At 45.9% G+C, this 18,576-nt stretch overlaps 1 protein-coding gene across 5 annotated transcripts in view; it reads right to left on the bottom strand.

The window, feature by feature from the left end:
• Nucleotides 1-6,652: 6,652 nt before the first annotated feature.
• The window catches only part of DENND5A (DENN domain containing 5A), a 123,715-nt gene continuing 111,791 nt past the window's right edge, over nucleotides 6,653-18,576 (bottom strand). For all 5 annotated transcript variants that reach the window (XM_086678024.1, XM_086678025.1, XM_086678026.1 and 2 more), the window contains 9 exons: nucleotides 18,291-18,419; nucleotides 13,870-13,991; nucleotides 12,512-12,657; nucleotides 11,821-11,939; nucleotides 11,229-11,410; nucleotides 10,521-10,603; nucleotides 9,905-10,028; nucleotides 9,192-9,360; nucleotides 6,653-7,687 (listed from right to left, as the gene is read on the bottom strand). In XM_086678024.1, coding sequence (XP_086534150.1) covers nucleotides 7,504-7,687; nucleotides 9,192-9,360; nucleotides 9,905-10,028; nucleotides 10,521-10,603; nucleotides 11,229-11,410; nucleotides 11,821-11,939; nucleotides 12,512-12,657; nucleotides 13,870-13,991; nucleotides 18,291-18,419 — 1,258 coding nt within the window. In that variant the 3' untranslated portion in view covers nucleotides 6,653-7,503. The remainder of the gene's footprint in view (nucleotides 7,688-9,191; nucleotides 9,361-9,904; nucleotides 10,029-10,520; nucleotides 10,604-11,228; nucleotides 11,411-11,820; nucleotides 11,940-12,511; nucleotides 12,658-13,869; nucleotides 13,992-18,290; nucleotides 18,420-18,576) is intronic.

Genomic DNA, 18,576 nt, shown 5'->3' with positions numbered 1-18,576 from the left:
AGGCAAAACAGATGAACATAAGAAAAGGGCAACAAAAATAATATAAAAACAGGGAGGGGGACAAAAGAGAAGAGACTCATAAATATGGAGAACAAACTGAGGGTTACGGGAAGGGTTGTGGGAGGGGGCATGGGCTAAATGGGTAAGGGGCATTAAGGAATCTACTCCTGAAATCATTGTTGCACTATATGCTAACTAATTTGGATGTAAATTTTTAAAAATTAAAAATGAAATTAAAAAAAATATTTAATGAGTTTCCGTGTACTTCATCCAGCTTCAACAATTAGAAAGTATCACAAAGTAGGCCCCTGGGATTCTGGAGCAAAACCATGCCACATGCAACAGAGAATTATATACCTTTTGTGAAACAGCTCTTGGCACATGACTGGGCCCTGGTTTAGATGAAATTCTTGACCATGAGCATCAAGTGACAATACATCAAGAACTTCCCATTATGAACTGGGTTCTATCAAACCATAAAGTCGGGTAGTTCACTGTAAATGGAATAGTAGTTCACTGTAAAATGGACATGGTAACCAAGCTTGATTAGCTGATGGTCAGCTTGGTATGTGGGTGGAAAATAGAAATGGATAGTGGCTACATGACAATCACATTCAGGGACTGCCTTGAAAGACAGTGGGAAGCAAAGAAAAGCAAGGGGAAATCTTCCCAACAAGCAGAGCTGCAAACGGTACACCTGGTTATGGAAAGAGGGTTATATACAGGAGACTACATGTACATTCCTTAGCAGTGGCCAATGGTCTAGCTGGCTAGTCAGGGGACTGGAAGAAAAACATCAAGAAGACTGGAGACAAGAAGGTCTGGGGAATAGGCATGTGGCTGGACATTTAGGAGTAGGCACAAAGTATGAAGATTTTTGTATCACACGTCAGTACACACCAGAGAGCATCTACCACCAAAAAGAACAACTGAGTAGATTAAATGACTCAGCCACTTTGTCATTGGCCATCCTGGAACTGGCACAACAGGCATATGAATGGAGTTGGTTATAGTGGCAGAGATGGAGGTCACACATAGGCGCAACAGCACAGACTCCCACGTTCCAAAACTAATCTAGCTACTGCTGTCTCTGCATGTCCAATCTGTCAGCAAAAGAGACCAATGCTCAGCCCAGATACAGCACTATTCCTTGAGGAAACAGCCAGCCACTTGTTGGTAAATCAACTACATCAGGCCCCTTCCATTCTGGGAGGGCCAGCAGTTCCTCTTCACAGGGATAGAGATATATTCTGGGAATAGGTTTGCTTTTTCTGTCCATAGAATCTCAGCCAGCACCGATATCCAAAAGCTTAGAGAATACCTAATCCTCAGGTACGGAATTCCATCCAGCATAGCATCCGACCAGCATACTCATTAGACAGTAAAGGAAGTTAGGGAGTGGGCCATAGCATTAAGTCATATATACCATACAGGTCATATAATACACTGCACCATCCAGATTCTGTCAATCTCAAAGAGAGCTGGAAGGGCCTACTGAAGGCACAAGTGAAGCAGTGGCTTCGATCATCTGAGGCAATAATCTGTAAGAATGGGGTGCCATCTTTCAGAATCTAGTATTTGCATTACATCAGAGACTTTTATGTGGGGCTAAGTCCCTAAGGAAGAATACTCAAGTCTAGGAACCAAGAGGCAGAAGAAAGAGTGACCACACTTACCATTACTTCCGAGGACTCACTGAAGGACATTGTGCCTTGTATATCTGCAAGTTACATATAAGTTCTGCAAAGATGGAAGTACTGGTCCCCAGAGGAGTCACAATCTTGTCAGGGGACACAGAGCTACATTCTGTAGGTCCCAGTGCATTGAACCACAAGTGTCAGCTGCCACCATGGTACTTCGGACTTCTTGCAGCAGAAGACAAGAGTCACCATCTTGGCAGAAACCATTGGGCCTGAACAACAGGAGGTGGCAGGGCTGCCTTTATACATGGGGGATGGGTAAAATACATGTGAAACCCAGAGAAATTGCTTCATAAATAACTGATTTGAATCCTGGGACAGAAAATGTACAAGATGAGTCTAGGTCATCTTGAAATTTCAGAAAGCAACTGCCAGAGTCATGTCAACCAACTCAGAAGGCAATTTGAAGAGGCTCCCAACAGGCAAGACAGGACAATAAACACAGTAATTGCAATGGAATGAAACCCATGAAATACACTTAAGTCTGTGAGTTCACAACATTATTTTTAAAAATAGCCACCTTTTGGGGCACCTGGGTGGCTCAGTTAGTTAAGCATCCGACTTTGGCTCAGGTCATGATCTTGCAGTTCATGAGTTCGAGCCCCACGTGAGGCTCTGCACTGGTGGTGCAGAGCCTGCTTGGGATTCTTTCTCCCCTCTCTCTTCCTGCCCCTTCCCACTTGTGCTCTCTCTCTCAAAATAAATAAATAAACTTAAAAAAAAAAGTCACCTTCCAGGGTGCCTGGTGGCTCAGTCAGTGAAGCGTCCAACTCTTGATTTTAGCTCAGGTCATGATCTCATGGTTCATGGGATTGAGTCCTGTATTGGGTGCTGCACTGACAGCATGGAGCCCGCTTGGGATTCTTTGTCTCTCTCCCTCTCTGCCCCTCCCCTGCTTGTTCTCTCTCTCTCAAAAGAAATAAACTTTTTTTAAAAACCCTAAAAAATAATAATTAAAAAAATAGCCACCTTCTGATGATAGCAGGGAACCAGTCCACTACATTATCTTAAAAGTTAATAAAAAGAAAGAATTAAGTAAGTAAGCACTTACCCCGCCTTTCCTATACACTCTACTGAGAAATCAAATACATGAAGGGCAGCATCTCCTTATAAAATTATTCCACCTAATAAATGAAACAAAATGATAGATTAGAATATCCCCATATTGCAACCCCCCAGGGAATTACTTACAGGATGACAGCTGCTAATATCAAAAAAAGGGAACACTGGGGCACCTCGGTGGCTCAGTCAGTTGAGCATCTGATTCTTGATTTCAGCTCAGGTCATGATCCCAAGGTAGTGGGATCGAGTCCAGGGCTCCACAGTGAGCATGGAGCCTGCTTAAGATTCTCTCTCTCCCCTTCTGCCCCTCTCCCTGGCTCATACCCTCATTCTTTCTCTCTAAAATAAAATAAGAAAATAAGAAGAAATTTAAAAAGTGGACACCAGATATGATATGCTTTCTGATGAATGAGTATACCACCACCTATAGGGTCTCATCAAAGGGATCAAACCTGAGGCAAATCAGGTCCCTGGATCTAGCCGCTGATTCACAGGAAATGCAGAGAATGAAGGAGCACATTGAACTGCACCACCAGCATGAAATTAGCAAAATTCAAGCTGTGGGACTACATATCAAATAGCCCAGGTTCTTCCAGAGACAAACTGTAAGGAAAATAAAGGGGTAGAGGGGACCCCTTCGATTAAAAGAGACTTTAAAGATGTATCAAGTTAAAAACCGGTATGACTGCTATAGCATGTAGGGGTGTACACTTGAGTTACACAACAATAAACTTGAGGAAGTGGTTATTATAAAGGTCAAGAAGTTGGAAGGAAGGAGTGAGCTGAGACTGGGAACAAGGAGGACTCCGGGAAGGCTGATAAAGCTCTATTCTTGACCTGGGTGGTGGTTACAAGGGTGCTCACTCTGCAATAATTCACTGAGCTCATTTGTGTGCTTGTTTATTTATCAGTCTCTAAAATCTTAGAATCTGAGAAGCATTGAATTAGAGCAGGTGCAAATGCCGAAGCAGGCAGCACTTCAACTGAATGCATTGATCTACCCAGAGCTACTGGAGAGGCAATTGACTCAAGCATCCTTGAAATACTGAGCTACTGAACACGTCTGCTCTCTTCAATCACACATCATTTCAAAAAGGATTTGCAGATTATAAAACAAAATGCAGGAGAAAGTGAGACATTCACAGCAGAATCAGCTGTTAGAAGGAATAGAGAGATAGATGGTCCCAGAAGAGTCTTGATTATAAAACATGATTCACACTCACTCTCTCAGCAATGACTGCTGGAAAAGGTGTTGCTCCTGCACTGTTTTGGCTGCCTGAGGCCACTAGCACCCTCCACTAAAGCACATATCCAAGTGCTGGGTGCTGTACAGCCACCATACAGAACCATGAATGACTGGATAGTTCTATAAGTTAGACTCATCCCCACATACAGTGTCATCTACCTTTGACTGGCATGAGCACCTAAAAGCTGGAAGACAAAGAAGTACTCCTAGGTTGCCTAAAAGAGACTCCCTCCCCTTATCCCCTAAGATGCAGGGACCTATTGTGGGTGAGTCTGTTGTGTGTTGTAACTTTTTAGGTCACACACTGCACCGGAGATACACAGTTGCCATGCCTCAACCCAGCAGTTGTGCTCTGACCACAGGTTTCCTCACGTCACACAGGAGGGCCCAAAGCGGCAGAAATATTCTTCACAGGTGGAAGTGTGCACAGGGAATGCCACATGCAGGTGACATGGCTCTGGTTTTTGGGTCGGCAGCATGTGGTCTTTCATTCAGCCCACATCTACTGAGCACAAGCAAAGTTCAAGGCTGTGGGATACCGTCAGCCTTTTCCTTGTCTCCTACTTTGTGGGTGTGGAGCCCCCAGATCTGCTCCCCTCCCCATCTCAGACTTGACTCTAGCACTAGACTTCCCCAAACTTCTTAATCGCCATGCCTTTGCTCACACTGTTCTGTCAATATTCAACATCCACTCCTTCTGACAATCCCCTACCCTGAGCACAACTCATCATGGTCAATACCCTCCCTGGTGTCATACTCCCCCACAGCACTTGCCTCTGAGTTCCTTTAGGACAGGGGGTCTGGGTCTCAGGAACGACAACAGGGTTTGATACAATAGGGTAGTAAGAACAACCAATATTCATCTAGCACTTACTACACATTTGACCCTGTTCCAGACATATGTATAGTCAACTAGTAACCACAACAACTCTAGTAGATGCAGGCACTATTATTATCATCATTCCCATTTTACAGATGGGAGTAAATGGAAGTTCAGGAATTAAGTAGCTTGTTCTAGGACACATTAGCAGTGCAGGGATTTAACTGAAGGACTTTTGGCTCCATAGTCTGTCATCTTAACCACTGCCAATGAATTCATTTATTCCACAGATACTTACTGGGTACTTACTATGTGCCAGTTGCTACTTTGTGTCCTTCCCTCATAAAACTAACATTAGAATTAGCAAATAATTAGTACAATGATTGTAGGTGTTCACAAGGAAAATAAAGCAGAATAAGGGGATAAAAGTGACTGATGGGATCTGTTAGTATTTTAGAGTGGTCAGGATGGGTCTCTCTGAGGACATCTGAGCAGAGACCTGAATCAAGCAAAGTAGTTGTCAGTGCAAAAGCCACAAGCTTGGAGACATTTCTGGTAACTGCAAACTATTTATTGGATGTGTGGCCTTGGGCAAGTAAGTATACTTCCCTGACACTCAATTTCCTCACTTATAAACCAGCAATAATCTATACTTGCCTTACAGAGTTGTGAGGAAAAGGGGTAAGTCTGTGTGTAAAGCACCTAGCTTAAAGTCATCTCTGGCCTAGGCCCACAACAGACATACATTCAGTGAGTTCCATGCTGCCCCTCTTGTCCAGCCAGGAATCTCCCTTCCCACTCCAGAAATGCTGCCTACCTCCCCAACTTCCAAAACACTGGACTCCCATGGCCCGTTCACACCACCTGCTGGCAGGATATTGCACTGCAGCTGTCCTCAAAACCAGTCCCTTTCCTCATCTCTTTAAAGGCCTTAGGTAGGCACTCACCACCACCAGCCAGTCACCAGGGAGGGAGATGAAGGACAGACTTTCTCTGGCCCCTCCAGGAGCTCACAGCCTAGGGAGGTAGGCCCAACATGAAAGCAGCAATGATAATCCAGATAGGAGGTGCCAGCATCTAAGCAACTACAGGAACACAATGACAGAATGATTAACTGCGCCCAGGGAAGATTAGGGAAGGCTTCAAAGTGGGTGACTCCTAAAGTGACCTTGAACAATGAACAGGAAGTAGGCACCAGGGGAGGCATTCCAGGCAGAGAGAATAGTACAGGCAAAATCACAGAAGCAGAAAAGAGGATATGAACTGGTTTGAGCCCGCTACCTACCTGACCATGCTACATTTCTGGAACTTCCTGCAAAAGCAGCTTGGTTGAAGAATAAAACTGAAGGAAGCTGGTTTCCAGGACCCTCATAAAGCTCCTACCACCTATCATCCTGGGAAAAACAAATCCTTCTCTCAAGAAAAACCTTTTTTTTCCCCCTGAGGGCAGATACGGTCTCATGTGCCTTATGTTTCCACCCCTGGTCTTCCTTACCCAAGAAATACCCACTCTTGTCTCAGTCAAGTGACAACCTTTGAAACCTTGGCCAGGTCTTTCCCCCTCTGTGCCTCAGCCTCCTCCTCTGTGGAGTGGGAAAATAACCCTTATTTGCATCCTTCTCAAACAGCCATTTGAGTTGACAACTATAAAAGCTCATGGTGCTGCAGTGGGAAGGACCCAGACCCAGGAGACGCCAGGTCCTGAGGGACACCCTGGGCAGCTGCGGAGGGAGGAGCTCGCACTGGTCCTCTCACACAGACCAAACCGTAGCCCCCCACCACCCATTGCTCACAAACCCCCATTAAAGTCAGGGATCCATGCAGTTTTGTTTCAGGTGTTTTATTAAGTGGGCCATACTGTAGCTGGTTTCTAGGTTGCAAAACAACATAAATTTAACAATAATAACATAGCCAGTTAGACTGTGACAAGCTTTTTCCTTCTTTAAAAAAAGAAAAAAGAAAAGGAAAAGAAAGACTTAAAACACACAATGGAGGGTTAAATAAATAATAGGAAAAAAAAGAAAAAGAAACCCTGTTAAGACATGCTTATGTTTACTTCTGTGCAGCTGTGTGCCAAGAGGAAGCATGATCTTCTGCATGATGGTGCATCCCGGCATGTCTCCGTTCCAAATAATACTGACAGAAACAGAAAAGATGTGGGACTGACTCATCAGTGCTTACAGAGGCACTACTAAAAATCCCTTTGATTGGAGCTTGGGGCTTCCCACCCAGCACACCTGTGTGTGGCCGGTGAAAGCCAAATATCCGTAACAATGTTAATCTAGAAAACATTAGTTTAAAAACAATGTGGAATGGCCTCATAACCAGCGCAGTGAGGAAGCAGAACTGCCTCGCCCACGACGCAGGCTCAGTCTGGGGAGGCCGCAGGCTCCCAGCAGCGGCCACGGCGAGGGAGGGCACCAGCTTCAAAATAAGCGGCACCAACCTCGTCTCCCTCTCCCTATCACTCTTTCACATGAAAGTGTGTAAAAAGCAAATCAGCAAATAAACTCTAAAATAGATTATTTATTCCAAAAATCCTCTACTTTTCTTTTTACAGTGAGTGTACATCTCCTCTCCGTCTCCTGCTCAACTCGCTTAAATCCCTTTGGGTAGAAGGGTCAGAGCTGCAGGGTGAGTCTCTCTCAGTCCTACTGCTAGCTGGTGCTGGGAGGTCAGATGTCGATGCCTTTGACAAGGGACGTCTCCAGCGTGATGTTGAACTCCTGCAATGTCTGCAGCACGCGGATCAAGGAATTGACAAGTGTGTGGTCTTTGATGAGCGCCACATCTTCATACATGTGTGCGGTGATGGGACAGTCGGCCAGCAGGGCAATCCAGTGGTGTAGGAGGTGATCTCTGGCAGAGAAGGGTCAGTCCAGATGGGTCAGAAGGGAAGTGGAAGGGAGACAGTTAGTACAAGGCCAAGGAGGAAACTTGCTCCATCACTCCTTGAACAAAGTCTAAAGCTGGAGAAGTGGATAGCTTCCTCAACCCCCTTTCCCTCCCTTAATAGCTCTTGGCAAAGAGGCCTTACATCGCTTTAAAAGGCTCCTATTAGGGACTACTCAGTCCCAGGGACACCAACCCAATCTGAGCCAAATCAACCCAGTTACCTGCCACAAGGCCCACACCTCCTCTCCTGTCTCCCCCTGCCTCCCTAGACCAGCCCACCACCAACCAGACTCCAGGACCAATCAACACCACCTCCTCCATCTCAACAGCCCATCTGTCCCAGAGCACTACTCCTCCCCAGAGCTATCACCACCAGGAATAATCCTAAGAGCTCACATCCACATAGCATTTGGCATGTGCCAGACAATGTTTTAAGAGATTTAACCTTCATAACAACCCTGTGATATGAGGCAGGTGCTATTAGTGCTATTACTAGCCCCACTTTATAGATGAAGAAATTGACAAAGGTTAAGTAGCTTGTCCAAGATCATATGGCTAGGAAATGGCTGATCTGAGAATATGAACCTAGTGAATCTGGTTCCAGAGTCCGTTTTTAAGTACAACGCCAACTCCCTCTCTTCCCTGGCCCAAATAAACTACTGCCTTAAATTTATTTGGCTTTCACACCCTCATGTCACCCACTGGAATAGTCCCTCACAATCTTATCCACTCTGATGCATACCACCCATGGTATCAAATTCATATCATTTCAGTCGCCTGTTTAAACAACTCTGTTCTAATATGGAAGGGTTCCCTGTCCCAGCTCCCCAAGGCCCCCATCCTTTCAACTGTTTCCTACAACTGCCCTTCCCAAGTTTACCTGTTATTTCCTAACCCCACACTCTTTGCTTCCTTTAGGGCCTCTCTGCTAGTTCTGTCTGCTTCAAACTCTCTCCCCACTTCTACCCTTCCATTAAGGCTCAACTCAAATACCACCTCCTCCCCTCTCTGATCTTTCTCCTCTACAGTTTCAGCATACCTTATGAATGCTCCTTTTGGGACTCTCACAACCTTCTGCCTTATACTGTACTTAATTAGGACAAGTAAGCTTCTAAATGGTAGGGACCATGTTTTATTCAGCTCATTCCCACTGTCTTCCATCAGGCCTGAAACATTTGAATGGTTGTTGGAAGGAATGACTAGATATACTCTACTTCAAATTTCACCAGTGGGATGGTTTTACTCCTTCCCATCAAAATGGGCCTCCACCCAGTTACACACACCCTCATTGCCACCCCTACACATCCCCACACATAGGCTTGGTACATGAAGGAAATTAAGGGTTTCGAAGGTCTCACCTGCTGGGCGGCATCTGGTCATTAGCCGCTCCCACCCCCTGCACCACACTAGGCTCCCAGCACCACCTCCAAGGTGGCGCCGTGCACTCTGGGCCATGAGGCTGCAGTACCTGGCTCCCAAGCACACCAGCATCTGAAACTTGCCGTCCTTGCCAATGTTCCGGGGAGTATTATTGATTGCAGTGACAAATCGGCAGAAGTTCCGGGCCCTTGTATGCCAGTTTTCCTCAGGGACAAGTTCGTTCTGCTCCAAAGTCTCATAATAGGTTTGTGCTTTTTCTGTGAAGAGCAGAAAAGTTTGCAAGTGACAAAGGCTCTCAAAACCAACCCATCCATGACTGCCCTGCAGGCCACTAGCCATGGGCCTCTCCATGTTGATGCTAGGTAACTTAATGTGAATAACATGAACATTTTGACATCATTGGTCACATTTCAAAATGTAAAGTCCCTGTTCTTAGGTTTTAAATTTCTTTATGTGGCCCTTGATAGAAAATGGTCCTTTCTCTACTCTGAAGATAAAAAAGAAAAAAAAAGAAAAAAGAAACCCTTAAGGGAGAAACTTCTTGTATAAAAATTCTTCAAGTGGGTACAACACAGTGTTTGGGCTCCAAATGCTATCAACTGGCCTTTTGGACCTACAAGGAGAAAGTGTGAGGACTGAGTAACTTCAAGAAAAGTCAAGGCAAACAAACAACAGATCTAATTTGAGAGTCACCTGGTTGGACTTCTGCCTCTCAGATTCCAGTGTTCAGCACCCACATTATGTTGGTGAGTTCCCATGTCTCTGCATGCTTTCCCACCCTCAGACCCTGGTCCAACTCACCCAAGAAATCCCAAATGAAGACATTTTTGAAGAGCCGGGGGGATTTAAATCCATGTTGGAAAGCCTGTTCCAGGGCCGAGACAAGGCCACATTCTCCACAGAGCAACAGCGTCAGACTGCCTCGCTATGGAAGGAAACAGGAGAGAGTGCCAGGCTTGCCTCAGCCAAACTGCCTTCCCACCACTGCTTCCCCAAACCCATAGCCCACAGCTGGGAGGGCAGCAAAAGATAGGCTGGATCTTGTCTATTTCCCCAGTACCCGGCACAGTGAATGACACAGAGCAGCTGTCAGTGAATAGCTAATGAACAGATGATGGATCTGGGTCCTCAGAAGTGGGACAAAGTCAGAGTGACCTCCGTTCAGCGAGGCTCAGACAAATCCAGAAGAAGACAGGAACACACACTGTTCATTAGGGGCCCAGGGACTCTGTTGGGTCATCAGTGTATAGTGAAAACAGGGTAACCTAAGGCAGAGGCCCCTGAGGAAACAATCTGCTCAATGTCAAACTGAGACACACACTCTAGACTCCGCGTTGCCCATAGTACATGGCCCTGGAAAAAGATCATTCTCTGTTATTCAATATAAAGCCCAGGTTTGGAGGGCAGAAAGGCTCACCTCTTTCTCAGGCTTATGGAAGTGCTTCACAATTCCATTGACTGCCTCCCCGATGGACTCCTGGATCTGCCCAGTGTTCAGCTCTGATAAAAAGAAGACATCCCTAACCAATCTCAGAGGCTAATAGTGCTTAGCTGATTGAGCACAAGACTGAGGACATAGGAAGGGCTCATGGGAGAAGCAGGACACTGGGAAGCCGGACCCTGGAAACAGTGGCTCTTGCCTATGCAACTTTGCTAAGCTAGCCCTTCCTAAAATCTTGGGGGGAAAGCAAAAGCTAATACCTTAGAGTTCCGTCTCTAAAAGATACAGGTAAAGTTTATTTCCCATTTCACCCTGGAATCTTTGGCAACCAAAAGAGGTCCACAACTTGACTGCGAGGCCCAGGAATCATGAAGGACAAGGCCAGAAAGTAGATCCCTCTCCTTTCTAGAATCATAAACAAAATGGTACAGAGGACCAGGGCAGGCTGTATGAACTCTCCCTTCTCCTTCCAGACCTCTAAGGAGTGTGACACCCCCTCAGCCTGACACACACACACTGATTCTTGAGAGGAAGGTGACAAATGCCTAAGGCTACTTTGCTAGAACAGCTGGTTCCTGAGGCAGCTGCATAGGCTGGGATCTGGACACCCATATTAGGGCTTCCAGAGATGTGCCCACATCCCCCACCTGGGTAGCACAAGGGCCCAGCCCTCCTCCCACTTACTGGGCTTGTTGTTGGGTGAGATGGTAACGAGCCTCCGGATGACACTAGGGGACTGCTGCAGGGGCGGGGTCCGGCACGGTCTCTCATCCACCTCAGGCTGGGACGTGAGCAGCTCCCCAACCAGGACCCGCTCCAGGCTCCCGTCGTCTATGCCCTTTCCCAACCACCGGCCACATGGGAACCTAAAGGTCAGGCAATGGCCTGTCAGAGCTGCCAGTTCCTCCAGTGTCCTTTCTCCTTGCTGCTCAGCAAAAGCCATCAAAAAGCCAAACCTTGGAGACAGACTCTGAAACCAGGCTAGGGATCCCTCAAGACCCTGCCCATTCATCCCACTGTGCATCATCGAGAAGCCACCTGAATGATGGGTGGCCTGGAACCTGTGTACAGCAACATCATATATCTTTGCTTGGAAATCTCTCCTAATTCTTTTCAGGCACATAAGACAGGGCCAAACAGGAAGTTACCTCAGTCCACCACAACCTAAAGAGTCTTCTTGAGAACTCCACATACCCACAGATCAAACACAGCCCCTGGCACCTGGCAGTACACCTTGCCCCACTATCTTAGATATCTTAGCCGAGGGAACACTTACTTGTAGGTATGTCCTGTGATCTCATTCCTGACCATCACATATTCCACCAACCATTTGGCATACAGTCCAGAGTTGTCATGGCCTATCTGTACCGTAGTGAGCTTCCCCAAGTTCTGGCACTGTGAAAGAACAGTCAGATAAAGAAGGCGCGTAGGTCAAGAAAATAAGAGAAAAGAAAGGCATTGCTCAGAGGCACAGATCTGACTGGTTGCCTGCAATCTGGCCCCTCAGCATCTGCAGAGGAAGAACTCATGGCTCCACCTACCACTAAGGCTGGTAGTACAGCACTGTCTCATGAGGGGGAAATGACTGAGAAAGAAGGTGCTACTACCTAGAGGAAGAATAGGGCCTAAGAGCAGAAGCAGTCTGAGATTCAGAGCTGTCTGTGACACAGGCTCAGCAGCTGAAAGAATTCTTGGGGATTTCTCAATACACCGTGGGCAGGGAGACACACAAGTCCAGATGAGTAAGTGCCTTCCAGCCAGAGACCACTTAGACAGGGTGGGCTCCCTCGTTCTTGGGCCAATCCTTGACTCCGGCCTCTGATCATCTCAGGACAGGTCAACTGTGTTGATGCATAATACTATAAGGGCAAGACCACCATAAAACCCTGCAGAAAACTTCTGTAGGCAGCTGTTACAAACTCAGATCCCCACTGAGCCTAGGGTTGTGGTCCCTGGATAACACATACCTCAAAAGTCATCTCTAACACGTTCCTGGGAATCTGCAGGATCTGTGTTTCACCCAGTTCTCCAGAGATGCAGATCCATGGGTTGGCGGTGAACATGGAGCCCCCCAGCTTCTTGCTCGGTACAATCAGGATATGGTACGGGATCACTGTTTTGGGGAAGCCACAAAGGCATTGAGAAGGATCAGGAATCCCTCCCATACCTGAAAGGGCCCTGACCTGTCCAGGTGTGCTGGCATGACTGTGGCCCCTATTGTACTGGCCCCAGCGGAGCTGGGAGCAGCAGGTCCCAGGACCTAATCTCTGGCTGGCTTAGAATATTAGCCAATCCTACCCTCAGTCTCACTCCTCTTAGGGTTACTACCCAAACATCAAAGATCCAAACCCATCTTCAGGCCCAGAGCTAAGTGAACTTGTTCCCCTAAATAGTATCACCAACTCCATGTGGTATTGAATTGCTTTGGAGAGCACTTTTCAGTCTATAACCTCATGAACTCTAATAACAATCTCCAGAGAGGCCATACCGGTCTTACAATGCCTTTTCTGAGGTACCGAGAGGGAAATCGTTCCCCTGAATCTCCTAAGCTCCAGTACAGTGCTGTTTCTCCTGTAGCCTATAAACCCTCATCTCTGAGAGGGAGGATGGGTGTCATGTAGAAACAAGATTCCACACTGCTGAAGCTGCTGAGTCACTGGCCACACAATGAGCCATGGGGCAAATTCAGAGACTACCTCCTACCGAACAGGGCATCCTGGCACCAAAGAAAGGTAAGGCTTCAAGGCCCTTCCTTAGACCATACTGAACCCTCTTCCTCACTCTGTAAACAGAGACTTAGGCCCACAGCAGAGATCGACTCTGCTCACAGAAATATAGTGAGTTAGGACACAGCAAGGCCTGGACCCAAATCTCCCACCACAACCTAGATTTTTTTTCTGCTACTTCAGGAAGAGTTGTCTTTCCCTGTGGGCTGGTCTGAAACCCAGGATGCTGAATGATTCCCTCAGCCCAAAACAAAAGGGAGATTTCTTTACAGGTGTACAAACAGGGCAGTGAACTTCACCAACCGCCTGACTCCACTCCACCTTCATTGCCTTAGGTCCCCAGAGCCGTACTAGGACAACAGTAACAACACGATGGCCAAAAAGACTGAACTTCCCAGTTAAGAACAAGAATAAGAAGCTTTGGAGAAAAAACAACCTCCAAGGAGGGCTAATGCACCTCTCTGCCACAGAAGCAAAATGTAAGTAGAAAGTGCAAGTGGCAATCTTCTTTCTTTAAAAAGGGGACAGCGAGTTAGCCTCCAGCAAGCTCATGAAGATTGGCATTGAGAAGGCTAGTTGGGGAACACAGGGCTACTCACGGATAGTTGTGAAGACATTGGTGAAGCAAAAGTAATCAACGGCATTGAAAGAGAGGAGGTGATAGAGGAACTGCTCCTTCTCGTCGTCACAGCGCAGGAAGGCATAGCGCTTGTACAACTTTCTGTCGGAGAGGAGGCAATACATCAGTCCCCCAGCCAAAAGGAGGGGAAAGAGACTAGAATTATTCAGTTCTGGAAGGAGACAGCTAAGGGAAGAGTAAGATGTCAAACTTCAAGTTCCTTAGAGCCACCTAAAAAATGGAACAAAGCCGGCTTCTCCATTGAAATGAGGGCTAGAGGGAAAGTGGCTGAAACTACAGCAGGAACAATAAAAACCAAACTCTACCTGTGTCTAAGGGTTGATGCTACTATAATGCGGTGTCAGAGGTCATGGGACCTCCTTTCCTAAACTGGGGGCTGGAACTATCACCCCTCAGGGATGACACAGGCCTTCTCAGGCTTCTAGCTACGGCATCACTAGCTAGTGTGTGCTGTGGGAATAGCAATGGCAGAAGGTCTGTGACTGCCATTCATTACCAGAGCCAGCCTCACACCCTCAGCAGACCTAAGACCCCTGAATCAGAAAACTGTTCTGAATGTGAATGTAAGCACAGGACAGTTTCAGAGTTAATAAAGGGAATGACCCAGGTCACAGGCAAGGAAGAGCTGCACACATCATGTCCTTCCCCTCTTTTCAAATTTTCTCCTATCCCCATCCCCATCCTCACTTATTTATCAAAGGCCAACTCCTTTGCCTGACATTGTAGACACTTTGCAACAGTAATGATACCTTCCCCAAATAGAGGGGACATAAATAGCCATGTGCACAGGCCTTCAGCACAGAGAAACACACAGAGAATCCAAGAAGGTAACCATCTTGGCTGCCAAGACTGCAATCACCATGGCCAAAGAGGTAGAGATTTAGTAAACCTGTGAGGTTCTATTTATAAGGCACACCCAAGAGATTAATTCACCAGCCAGGGCCTACTATATGCAGGTGCTGGAGAGAGAAACACCGATCCTCAAATACAGTCCAGGTGAATAAATTAGGTAAAGGCCATGGTATAACACTGCCCATAATGAGGTGCAAATGAAAGGCTCTCTCTGGGAATTTAAAGAGCAATAAGCTTCAGTGGTCCTAGAAAAGGAGAGGCCTAAAGGACAGCATGAATTTAGACAGGTGTTGCAGAAGAAAGAGGACGGGGTGTGAAAACCAGTTTGGCTGGAGTTGAGGACCCAGGGAGGTGATCAGTTAGCAATGAGGCTGAAAGGTTAGGCCACAGTCAAATGAAGAAAGACTCTAAATATTCAGGCTAAAGAGTTTGCAACTTGCCCTACAAGTAGTCAGTTTTGGCAATTTACCTTAGAAGTAGAAAGCCACAACCAGTTTCAGATAATTTCATTTTAGTGTAGCTGAGGGGTGAAAGGGCATACGAGTAAAACTAAGACAGCAGCACCAGATAAGAAAACAGGTGGAGGCAGAAGTTAAGGACCTGAAATGTGCATGTGGAAGGTAAAGCAAAGCAAGGAGTCAAACTAGACCCCAAATTTCAAAGCAGATTCAGAGAGAAGAGTGGTGACATTAACAAAAAAAAATTTGAAAGGTGGTTATGGTGAAGACTCTGTGGAACTTGGTTTTGTTCTCTCTGAGCTAAAGGTAAGATATCTGAATGGAAATAAATGCAGGACTGGAGCTCAGAAGAAAAGTCAAAGCTTGAGCTTCAGATGTGGAAGTCACCGGATAGGTAACAGAAGTCATGAGAATAGGTGAGATCACTAAGTGAGAGAAAAAGCGTGAAAAGAATGTGTGTGCATGCAGAGAACTGAGGAATGTGGAAGCCAACACCCTGGAAAGAGTAGGGGGAGAAAAAGAACAGGATGGTATAAGGTCACGGCAGTCATGCAAAGTGAGTGTCAAGGTAGAGCAGCTACCACACAGCATCACTGTAGGGAGGTCAAGGAGAAACCACGTGAGCTCACTGTATAGGAGCTAACTTTTCCCCCTAAACTATACAGCTCCCTTATCCTGCCTCAACCTTACCCCCTTCTCCAAGCTGCCAACAGTGTTGGAGGGTACCTGGAAATCGCAGAGTCAGGACCATTCTATCAAGATACACTCTCCAAGGCTACCTCCTCCTGTCTGTGCAGTTATGCACACATTTTATATGCCCAATTTAATACCTTCTAGGTGCTAGGCAGCATGCTCATTCATGCCCTCAATGAAAGCAAACTGTAATAAGCAGCAAGCAACTAGATAATAATACAGCCCATCAGTGGTGAAGCAGGTTTGAACAAATACTGTGACAAATGCTATGGGTGCCTGGAGGAAGAAGAGACCAAGTCTCTGGAGCATCTAGGCAAACTCTGGCAAAGAAAACTGACCAGGCCCTGAAAGGACTAAAGACATCCTGAGAAGGGTGAGTGGTATGATGTGGCTAAAACTTTAAGTCGACTGAAGAGAAAGATAAGAGAGAACAGGATAGGGAGAAGGAGTAAGCAGGTTTTGATGAAAGGCCCCTTTTTTCTCCCCATACCCCATCCAAAATACAATCTGTGGCAGCAAAACTCATTTTCCATTCACTGGAGCAGCACTGGGGCCAGGATATCAGATGGAAAGTTTCTAGGACTGAGTAACTTCTGAGCTTATTTCCTCTAATAGGGCTATGGTTTAAAGAAACCAAAATTTAAAAAAGAAAGAAAGAAAAAGAAGAGAAAAAGAGAAAAAGAGAAAAGAGAAAAAGAGAAAAGAAGAGAAAAGAAGAGAAAGAGAAAGAAAAATTAGCCTCCTGACCAAGGTCTGTGCCTTACTTGTTATTGCCTAGGCCTTTAAGATCAAACATACCCTAGAGACCTATACACTGCCCCAGACTTCACAAAGTTCTTATGCTTGACCCCCTCTCAGATGTCTCTCTGTCCTCCTGATGACGACGCCCACACTGGCCAGCAGGAAAGACTTGCTGCCCTGTCCTGCTACACTGATTTTTTTTCTTTTTTTTTTAACCACGCACAATTGTCCCCAGAAGCTGGAATTCAAACACGTCCATTCCAAATTCCACACTTACATGTTCACTTGTTCTCTTTTAGTTGTTCTCCCAATCTCCAAATTTTATTCCTAAACCCTTATGTATCTATAGGCAATCAAATTTAAGTGCTTTAATGGGGCGCCTGGGTGGCTCAGTCAGTTAAGCGTCTGACTTCATCTCAGGTCATGATCTCATCGTTCTTGAGTTCAAGCCCCCGCATCAGGCACTATGCTGACAGCTCAGATCCAGGAGCCTGTTTTGGATTCTGTGTCTCCCCTCTCTCTCTGCCCTTCTTCTGCTTGTGTTCTGTCTCCTTCTCTCTCAAAAATAAACATTAAAAACATTTTTCTTTAATTTTTAAGTTCTGTAAGAATTGCTGTTTTAAAACCTCTCAAGGTAAGCACTCTAACCTATCAAAGTTTTAAACCTAATTCTTGCTTGTTATTTATACACAATAAACAATCTAAAAAATTTTATTTTCACTTTGAATAAAAATAGATTCTGCAGGTTTAATCAACTGGCTACACTAAATTTCACCAAGGTCCACTCCTCTGCTTTATCATCCTTGGAGAAGTCAATAATAAAGGACACCATGAAAAGATGTCTACGGAAATGTTAAACAAAAGTGCCCAACAGGTTTGCCAATGAAGAAAGAGCCAAACACAGAAAAAGGTAGAGAGGTGGTAGTCCAAGAGGCAGAGAAGAACAGCCCTCCTTCCTGCTCCTCCCCTGGTAACTAGGGTACAGAAAGTATACAAGGAATATCAAATCCAGAGAAGGGAACTGTAGGCTAATGGCCCCTGCGAGTGTGAGTGTGATGGAATCTCTCCCCTTCCTCTTTCTAGGTGGAAAGCGTGGAGAGAGAGGGCCTAGGAAGGTTAACTGAAAGCCCTTTTGAGCTCTAGGGAGACTCAGACAGGGTGGAAAGAGAAAGAGCAAGGACTTGGGCTGGCCCTGAGCTCAGGAGAGAACAAAACAGATAAGGGGAGCTCTTAGAAGTTTTCTTTTCATTCTCTAATCCTTTCCTCCCTAGGACAGGAAAGAGACCAAAAAATGCCCTGTGCCTAAGAGGCATACAAATCATCTGGGTGCAGTAAGGAGAAGGGAGCCCCAAAACTCTCAAGTACCCAATAAGGACCCCATCCTTCTCATTATCTCTTTAAGAAAGCTATTTGGGGACATGCAGATTAAAAAAGGTAGGAAGAACAAACATAGAATTTTTCCTCTATAGATAAAGAGGGAGAAGAGGAAAAGCTACAAAACCTTCATATGCAATTTGAGTTCAGCTGAATACAACAGAAATGATGTAGTGAATATTCTCCCTTCCCACACAAGAGTTTCCAATCTCTCCCCACCATTCCTGGGAGCCTGGTTCTAATCTAGGTGGAATGGCCTTACTTGGTGAGCTCATGGTCCGAGAGAAGCTGCTTCAGGTGTCTGGAAAGTAACTTTTTTTCCATTGACAATCGCACCCACGCTCTAGCCTTTCCCACATCAGTCTTGATTTCCCCGATGTTCTGGATGTGCCTGAAGGGAGAATAGAAAAAAGGAGATGGGGAGTGGGGTAGAAAATGAACTGACTACTAATACCTCCCCTGTAAAGTCCAGGAAGCCTGGTGAGAGCCCATCTCTCTTGTTTTCTAAATCCTCAGCTTCCATGTAGCTTTGCAGATAGGCTCACTAC

Source organism: Puma concolor, chromosome D1 (assembly GCF_028749965.1).
Source record: "Puma concolor isolate L17-30 chromosome D1, mPumCon1.1.hap2, whole genome shotgun sequence".
NCBI lineage: Eukaryota > Metazoa > Chordata > Mammalia > Carnivora > Felidae > Puma > Puma concolor.
Note: the sequence above shows the minus strand (reverse complement) of the source record. Positions and strands in the feature narration are given on the sequence as shown.